Here is a 9,951-nt window from a genome sequence, read left to right as displayed (position 1 = left end):
TGCATTCTAATCGTCTAACGTTTTCTATGCGTCCATCTTTATAGAAAACTCCGACCAAGGACTATTTTCAACTTTTGACATTCAAGTTCACTTGATAGACATTTCTTAGTCACAGGACTGGTCCTGACAGTCTATCTTGAATATATCGTCAAATTGAAGGGACTCATCATTTAATACTAAACCAAGATTAAATGGAATATGAAAATACATTTCATATATGATAAATGTTCAACCCCAATGTTTTTACAACCATAGGCCTCAAACCCATCTTTAAAACAGTTCATGGAATTCAAAGCTATGCCTGATTTCCAGTGCCACAATGTGAGTGTTGTTTCTCACTTGTTTCATAGGTTAGTTATCATGCTTTGCCAATCTTAATATCCTTTTCATCGAATGTTCTTCGAGATAGATGATAAGATCTTTTGAGTATGTTTATTTTGTGATCTAGTCTTTCTAGCTACAATAGTGATTCTACGCAGTTTGCAATGAAGAACCATCAAATAAGTAGACATGTGATCCATCAAAGTTCAGTGAAGAACTCTTTAACATAAACAACCCTGTTTTATTGCTTCTTAGGCAATAAGTACTTTTACTTCAACTGTTTAGGTTGCTAGTGATGCTTTGTTTGGATTTACTTATCCAATTAGTTCACAGATATGTGGAAGACTTTCCATATGTATCTCAGAACATAGAAATTAATTTTTAATTTCCCACGCAACAACTCATGGTCTCCAATCCATGTTGCCATTTGAAAACACAATGCATATAGCTCGTTCTTGTCAATGGTTAACTCCAAAGGGATCTTGCTTGATCCTTTGCCAGTGTTTATGCGTGAAGCATCAATATTTATCATATCTTTATTTCCTTGAATCAAGAACTAATCCTATGTACCTTTTCAAGTACCATAAGTTTTTCTTGATCTCAATCTAGTTGATCTTTACTTAGACCAATAGAGATTGGTATATGTTCGTCATGCCTAAAGTCATACGATACGTTTTTGGCGATCCTCATATTATATCATACATGATAAAAAAAATTGCAGAATAATTCCCAATTGAATTCTATTCATGTAACTTTAGCTCATTCAATTTCAGTAGATACTGAATCCAGCTAAATTCTTTGACATATAATATAGGTTAGGAATCTCATTTAGATCCTTTGATGTTTAACTTAGTAAATGCTTATACATAGTTCAAACATTCTTTACTTAGATTTATTCACATGGGTCGAATATCTCCAATGGAGTATTTCGTGTTTGATTTAGTAAATGCCATTACTTAATCCAAAAAAATATTCTAAGATCTTTGTAAATAGATCTTAGTACCCAGTATGAACTAAGTTTCGCCTTGGTCCGTCATTGATGAATAATTTTCAAATCTAAGTCATTAGCATTTGAATGTTATTTCACAATGGAGAGATATGTGTGTGATACACATACGACCAATTAAGTTTTATGTACTCCCACTAAACTTCTTATATATCTATAAGAATCATGTGCATTTTATGAAACTAAAATACTTATTAGCTTTACTAAAATACAGTTCCAATTCCCAATTGCTAGCTTAAATCTGTACTTAGATTTTATAAGCTAGCTTTCCTTTTCAAGCATTTATTTGGATCCACAAATCCTATGACATGACATGTACATAGTTTCTTCCAACATTTGATTGAGGAAGATGTTTTGTCATCCAGTTGCCAAATGTACCAATATGAAATCATTGCTTGAATTATAGACTTGAGCATTACGATTATGCATGAGGTTTCAACACAATCCATGCCATGAATTTGCTTGTAACCTTTAGCAACTAATCTAGCTTTGTGTGTGAACACAATTCCATGTTTGATGTTTTTATCCTTAAAACAAACTTGCAACCAATAGGTGTGAAACTATTCTTGCAAATCAACAAAATTTTAATTTTGTCATCAAAACACTAAGTATGTTTTTATGGCCTTTAACCAATTAAACATTAAGTCTATATATGGCCTCTAACCATTTTAGGAAATCTAGGTTTCGTCATAGCTTTTTTACAAGTCACAAACTCATTAATCTACATAATAATAGTTTGACTGCAAGTTGTAGGTTTCTTCACTATCTAATAGAAGAATCGCATAGTTTCAGTGACCTGGACTCTAAGTTTCTACATTATCTAATAGAAGAATATTATAGCTCCAGTAAACTTTATGCCTACATGGGTATAGAACATCAAACGATAGAATATCAACAGACACTTGAAAGTTCTTTGAATATTCTGTTCTCCTTGAAGCACTTGTAAAGTCTCCTAAGAGATGTCTATTCTTTAAAGCCACTTCTAAAGTCTTAAGGAATAAGTGTTCGGATTTTCTGAATAACTTCGAAAAGCCTCCGGAATGTCAGTTTATGTTTGTTGTTTGCTTCGAAGACTTTCGAGGTCTATTTTCTTCCACTTGTCATTTTGGAAAAGAATCTCCAAAAGGACATTATTTCGAGCAAACAAACATTATGTTCTCAAAAATTCATGGTAGAAACAATACCCTTGTGTCTCATTTGAATAAATCACAATGAAACATATATCTATACTTGGGCCTTAGTTTGTCGAATGACAAACACTAAGCTCCCACTGAGTTTAGGAACTCTTAGATATATTATGAAAAGATATTCTGAAATTACTTTTCAATAGCTTTGACGAATTTGGTTTAGTTTGGTGGTAGTTGAGCATTTTGTTTTAGAAATTATAGGAAAAGTCTTTATGATTCATCATTGATCGAATCAAGTACCAATTGACTTTGATCATTCCAACTAGATATGCCATATCTTATGGAGCTAGATCGTGAAATTACAACACACAATCATTGATGATCATTTTTGGTCTCAAGTAATCATCAACATGATCTAATCTAGATCTTTATGATTCCTTGCCAAGTGGATTTTATACTTCTGAATCTTTGAACTAGCCAAACAGATTCAAGTTTATATCACTTTGAGTAAATAAACCTATATTCACTCAAATCCATGTGAAATAATAAAGTCATAAAATATTTCTTTAGCTTTGAACTCTATTGTCTTGGCGTTATAACAATAGTTCACATCTTTTGTTACTTTCAACAAGTAAGACTAGCTTGTCTTGAATGATCTAGAAATCAATCAACTTTCAAAAGTCCATCAAAATAGAGCTTGTGAATGTTAAATTGTTGATATGGTCTAAGCAACAACGCCAAAGATTAGTGGAACTCAAATCAAGGGGTTGATTTGAACCTAGTAAATTTTTTATGTTAAAGAGTTGTTTGTTTTTAATCAAGCATATTGACTCAACCCATAAATGACCATTTCATTCAAATAAACAAACAAACATTGTTTTTGTTTTTCTTGAATGTGAGTCTTTCTGTGTTTGAAAACAGAAATTTAGATATGCTGATTATGGAACAAAATAGCCATTAATTTCCAGTCTTTGAAAGGACTTAAAACAAACTAGATGACCCTACAACTAATGTAGCAATGCCATGCTTCATTTCCCACTTGTAGGTCATTAGTGTAGCCTAGCTTCCATTGTTTGAGTTATTACCGAAATAAGAACCTCAAGCGGTATATGATACCAAGGAAGTTTGATTGCTAGGTCACTTCTCTTTAAACATAAACTTATAGGAAGAAACGGAATCGTGAATTCCTTTCATTAGTTCCTCGTTTTCCTATTTCTTGTACCCTTTCGTATAGCCTTAAGAATTGAATTCTCTAGTGTTGACTTTTATACTTTGTTAGACATGTCCAATGTCATTCCAACAAGGTTCTTACCATTTAATTTATGTTGAATATTTTGCTTCAACTAGATGATCTTACCAGAAGCTTCTAAAGTTCTCTAAGCATCAATCTATTCGAATGTCTAGGGGCTAGACTCATTCGAGAATTAAATGGACAAAGATGTCAGGTTGTTTAACCATTGGTAAAGCGGAGCGTTTAAACTCAATGCTTTATGATCTCAAAACTATATTGTATTTTGAATCCACAAGCACCGATCGGTTCGCCATTCGACTTTGATACTCGAAAACAACCATAAAAGTCGCTAAAAGAAACGTACATTTTAAATTGCTCATCTTCTCTCATTTCCGTGAATTGTTTTTGGATTCACAACCAATCGAGGAAATTTACTGTTACCTTTCTAAAAGGATTTACTGTAGTGCAAGATATTTAATTTTAACCAACAATTAAAACATACATTGAAGCATGCAAAGTCTAAACATTTATCATGAATAATAACTTGAAAATTAAAGCAATCATGCAATTTAAACAAGTTATTAGCATTTTATTCGAATTTATTGTTCCGGCAGGTGTGAATAAAATGATTCCAAGACCCTAAAACTTGAAGAATTAAGCGCATTATGTATTTTGACTCAATTCTAAAATATTTTAGGTAAGCAAAAGCCTTTTGCAAATAGTCTAGAAACTACTCTTGGTTGATAGGTACGTCTAAGAACTTATTAGGTAAACCTATCGAATTTGCCACGACATAAAAGGACTCCTTACTTATATCGTTGAGTTTCACCAAAACTAACAAGTACTCACAATTATTTGTGTACCTTGCCCCTTTAGGACCAATAAGTAACACCTCGCTGAGCGTAAAACTATTACTAGATTGATGTAAAGGTTATCCAAGTAAGTGTTATTTTGGCATGGCACCTTTTAACTCAATTTTTAAACTTTGGATCTTAAGGCTCTTACTATGTTGGTTGATTTTAAGTGAACTAAAATCCTTAATCATACAACATAATCAAGCCATAATCTCATGCATAATTAAGACATATTTAAAGCAATAAATAACTTAAAGCATGCATAAGATAAATGTGATCTAGTATGGCCCGACTTCATCTTGAAGCTTCAACTTCAAAGTCCGTCTTGAAAATGGATTGGAAACTCCGTCTTGAATTTCACCATGGGAGGCGCCATTTTCTTCAAATAGGATAAGCTATAATTAAACTAATTACAACTATTTGATGGTACGCATACAAGCATCAAAAGATCACGGAAGTGGTTGAAGTAAGGAGAAGATCATGGGCAACGGCTAATCCCTATCTTTTAGGGATTCTCCCAACCAGCAAAGTAAGAGGACTCGCGTATAAAAGGCAGAAGACGATGACAAGCAAGGGACAAGTTAACTCAAGCACTCAAACTCTCAAGCTATCAAGCGTTCAACCAATTCTTATTATTGCACTTTAAATTCTTTGTATTGATCCTTAGAAAAAGCATAAACAATCAGATAGAATACTTAGTGGATTGATAGCCTCATAGCTATCCGCGGTTTTTACCTTATTCCTGGGTTTTCCGCGTCAACACTTCTCTGTGTCGTGTCTCTCTTGTTTCTCTTTATTCGTTCATTGCTTAGTTAGTGTCGACCCGAGCCAAAGGTCGCCTCTAGACGAAATTTGGCATAAACAGTTTGGCGCCGTCTGTGGGGACATTAACTAGGTTTCACACAAAATCGCCCTTCACACCATGTCTACTGAAGAGATGACACTCGCAGAGATGAAAGCGGCCTACAAAAAGGCCCAAGAAGAGCTGGCCCAAGAAAGGGAATCCATGGAAAACCTCCAGAAGGAGCTCGACTCTGTGAAAAGTACCAAGCACCAGTCGCGTTACAAGCCAGGTGCAAAACCGAAGAAATTGATATTTGAAATGACTGACGACTCCGAAGATCTGTCCGACGGAGAAGAGCCACATGGAGAAGAAGATGAAGCAACACCGGACCCCGTAACCAAGCGCCTGAATAAGATGGAAACCCACATGAAGAAGCAATGCTCGCTGATGCTGAAGCTGATGACCAAGCTACCAGGGGCACCCACACCTGTGGAAACTGAACCGACCGTAGGGTATGCAGCGTCGCCATTCTGTGAGGCGATCGCCAGGGTGACGGTCCCACACCAGCTCCGACTCCCTACCTGGACCACCCTGTACGACGGAACATCCGATCCATACAGGCACGTCAACGTATACAAGCAGCGAATGTGGCAGATCGGCATCCCCTACGACCTGGTCGAACCCGTCATGTGCAAGTCGTTCGGAGGAACCCTCGACGGAGCGGCTCTGGAGTGGCTCATGAACATAACACCTGAGTCCATCTACTGCCTGTCCGACCTCATCAACGCCTTCTACCAGCAATTCGCCAGCAGTCACCAGTTGGAGAAACAGACAAGTGACCTCTATCGGTTGGTCCAAGGACCAAACGAGTCGGTACGCGATTACTTTAACCGTTTTAATTGTGAAAAAATTAGTATAAAAAACTGTGATGTCAGGACAGCCATCGAAGCATTCAAGAGAGGTCTCATCCCTAACTCGGAGTTGTACCGGGAGATAACCAAATATCCCTGCGCAACCTTCGAGGAGGTCAGGTCGAGAGCCATTGCCCAAATGCGGATCGAGGACGACGAGATTACACGAATGGCTTCTCAGCGACCAGCAGGGGGCAGCAGCGACAGGAGGTCGTACACCCCAAGGAACAGCAACTGGAGGCATCAGCCGTACAACCGCCAGAACCAGGTACAAAATGTCAATCAATATGATGATACTAACAATGTTTACAGGAATGAAAGGTTCGTTTATCCCCCCATCTCCGAATATGGCTTCAACGTCGACATCGGAGGCGTGGTGAACGCCCTTCAAAATGTAGGTGGTACCGTCAGATGGCCTAGGAAGAGCAACAGACCAGACTCCATGAAGGACATGAGCAAGTGGTGCGACTTCCACCGCGACAATGGCCACACAACCGAGGAGTGCATCTCCCTCAAAAAGGAGGTAGCATATCTGTTGAAAAGAGGACACCTGAAGGAGCTGCTGAGCGACAAAGGGAAGGAGACATACCAGGCGGCGACCGACCGGCCCCGCCCATGTTCGAAAAAGTGGTAAATGTTATCTCTGGTGGTTCAGATATCTGTGGACTAACTTCTTCTGCAGCTAAAAAAATCAACAGAGGCGAATCTGAAGCCGTCAAAGAGGGGCAAACCGAAGATGAAGTGGCACTCGACAAATCATTAGCAGCAATGACAATAACCTTCGACGACTCAGATTCAACCGACGCACAACAGGAACATCACGACGGGCTAGTCATATCGCTCCCAATAGGCAACGCTCTAATCAAAAGGATATTGATCGACAACGGCAGTTCAGCAAACGTACTGTTCTTAGAGGCTCTACAAGAAATGGGACTTGAAGAAAAGAGTATAATCAGAAGGTCGACGGTCTTAGTAGGGTTCAGTTGAGAGTCGCTACAAACAGTAGGGGAGATATCGCTGCCTACGTACGCAGAAGGTGTTAATGTGATGACCAAGTTCAACGTCGTCGACTGCCCATCAGCATACAACGTCATTCTAGGACGACCATGGATCCACAAAATGAAAGCAGTGCCATCAACATACCACCAATCAATCAAGTTTCCAACCAAATGGGGAGTCATGGAAATCAAAGGACAACAAAGGGACGCAAAGAAATGTTATGAAATGGCGCTGAAACCATCAAAGTCGTCCATCTAGCAATTACAGCCAGGGTCGACGGTAGACGATCCCGACGACCAACAGATCGATGAGATAATACTAGACCAGACAAAGCCAGACCGAGTCGTAAGGATCGGAGCGTCGCTGCATGACAACATCAAAAGTCAGATAGTGTCATTCCTAAGAGAAAATTCGGACTGCTTCGCTTGTTCGCACGAGGACATGACAGGAATCAGCCCAGACGTCATCACCCACAAACTCAATGTCGACCCCAACTTTAAGCCAGTGATACAGAAACGACGAAAGTTTGCACCTGAAAGGAATAAAATCATAGACGAAGAAGTTCAAAAACTGATAGATTCGGGGAAAGTCAGAGAAGTCAAGTATCCAGATTGGTTAGCAAATGTCGTCCGTCGTCAGCAAAAAAAATGGAAAGTGGAGAGTTTGCATCGACTTCACAGACATCAACAAAGCATGCCCCAAAGACCCATTCCCTCTGCCGCACATCGACGCCTTGGTCGACGCCACAGCCGGACACGAGCTACTAACATTCATGGACGCCTACTCCGGATACAACCAGATCCTTATGCACCCAGACGACCAGGAGAAAACATCTTTTGTAACAGATAGAGGAATTTATTGTTATAAAGTCATGCCTTTTGGTCTTAAAAATGCAGGTGCGACATACCAACGATTGGTCAACAAGATGTTCAAAGACCAACTTGGAGACACAATGGAGGTCTACATCGACGACATGCTAGTAAAATCGAGGAAGGCCGACGACCACGTGGAACACCTACGACAATCCTTCGACATATTGAGGAAATACGGTATGAAGCTTAACCCAACTAAATGTTCTTTCGGAGTGTCCGCACGAAAATTCTTAGGTTACATCGTCACTCAACGAGGAATCGAGGCCAGCCCCGACCAGGTGCGCTCAATCATCAACATTCAATCCCCCCAGGAACATCAAAGAGGTACAGCGCTTGACAGGGAAAGTGGCGGCACTAAACCGTTTTATTTCACGGTCGTCGGACAAGTGTCGTTTATTCTACGACGTCTTGCGCAAAAACAAGGGTTTTAACTGGTCCGACGACCACGAAATAGCTTTGCAAAACCTCAAAAAATATATGATGTCGCCACCCCTCCTGTCCAAGCCCAAAGAAGGTGAAGTCCTACAACTCTATCTAGCCGTCAGCTCAACAGCAGTCAGTGCGGTCCTAGCTCGAGAACACGAAACGCAACAGCTACCTATTTACTACATCAGTAAGTCACTACTAGAAGCAGAAACCAGGTATTCCTCCCTCGAAAAACTCGTTTTAGCACTCGTTACCGCAGCCAAAAAGCTAAGGCATTATTTTGAAACTCACCAAATAGTGGTGATGACTAATTACCCAATCAAGTCTGTGATGCGTAGACCAGAACTAACAGGTCGAATGGAGAAATGGACGATGGCTCTAGGAAGCTTCGACATCAAGTACCAACCGAGAACGGCTGTAAAATCGCAGGCCCTAGCAGATTTTGTGGCAGACTTTAGCCCCGACTTGGACAAGATAGTGGACGACGAAGTCAAACTTATCAATAACATAGAAGAGATATGGACACTCTTCGTCGACGGTTCATCTAACTTTCGTGGTGCAGGTCTAGGCGTCGTACTAAAGTCGCCACAAGGGGACATGATAGCACAAGCCATTTGCTGCGATTTCAAGGCCACAAACAACGAAGCAGAATACGAGGCGCTAATCGCTGGACTGACGTTAGCTGACGAATTGGGGGCAAGCGGACTCAACATATTCAGCGACTCACAACTAATGTCAACAAGATCAACGGCGACTATGAAGCTAAAGACCTAAAAATGACCTTATATCTCGATAAAGCAAAAAAGCTAGCCTCCAAATTTAAACCCTTCTCCATTAAACAAGTGCCACGAGACTTGAACACACAAGTCGACGCCCTTGCCAGTCTAGGATCCGCACTCAGGAAATCATCATTCTCGACCATACCTCTAGTACACCTATTGTCACCCGCTATTGAAAAGGACATACCACAAGACGCCAGCCTCGTCCTATCAACCACAAACACGGATAGCTGGACCAAACCCATTCTCGACTACCTAACACACGAAACCCTACCCGACGACAAGCTCGAAGCCAGGAAGATACTTTTCAAAGCATCACGATATGTTATTTTGCAGGGCATACTATTTAAGAGATCAGCGAACGGAATGTTGATGCGATGCGCAGAAAAAACAGAATGGGAAGGATTACTAAAGCAAAACCACGAAGGAGAATGCGGCGGACACGAAGGAGGACGAAGCTTGTCAACCAGGATCAAAAGAAACGGATACTATTGGCCAGCAATGCTCAAAGACGCAATGAGGTACGTAGCTAAGTGCGAAAAATGTCAATGACACGCAGGTATGACACATAAACCATCTGAATTCTTACACCCCACCTTAACTCCGTGGCCTTTCATGAAATGGGGAATGGACATCGTCGG

The 9,951-nt window shown here is 40.0% G+C and overlaps 1 protein-coding gene across 1 annotated transcript; it reads left to right on the top strand.

Annotated features, from left to right (window-relative positions):
• Nucleotides 1-5,461: 5,461 nt before the first annotated feature.
• On the top strand, nt 5,462-7,221 carry LOC130461366 (uncharacterized). Its single transcript, XM_056829446.1, has 3 exons — nt 5,462-6,171; nt 6,259-6,851; nt 6,917-7,221. The coding sequence occupies exons 1-3, from the start codon at nt 5,462-5,464 to the stop codon at nt 7,219-7,221; spliced, it is 1,608 nt and encodes a 535-aa protein (XP_056685424.1).
• The last annotated feature ends 2,730 nt before the right edge of the window (nt 7,222-9,951 follow it).

This window comes from Spinacia oleracea, chromosome 5, assembly GCF_020520425.1.
Source record: "Spinacia oleracea cultivar Varoflay chromosome 5, BTI_SOV_V1, whole genome shotgun sequence".
NCBI lineage: Eukaryota > Viridiplantae > Streptophyta > Magnoliopsida > Caryophyllales > Amaranthaceae > Spinacia > Spinacia oleracea.
This window is presented reverse-complemented; position numbering and strand designations above follow the sequence as displayed.

Excerpts from the sequence above, each read along its gene's own strand:
- LOC130461366 (XM_056829446.1), top strand. The coding sequence starts at position 5,462 with ATGTCTACTGAAGAGATGACACTCGCAGAGATGAAAGCGGCCTACAAA. Across the intron at positions 6,172-6,258 it reads CAGACAAGTGACCTCTATCG|GACAGCCATCGAAGCATTCA; the intron begins GTTGGTCCAAGG and ends CTGTGATGTCAG. Across the intron at positions 6,852-6,916 it reads GACCGACCGGCCCCGCCCAT|CTAAAAAAATCAACAGAGGC; the intron begins GTTCGAAAAAGT and ends CTTCTTCTGCAG.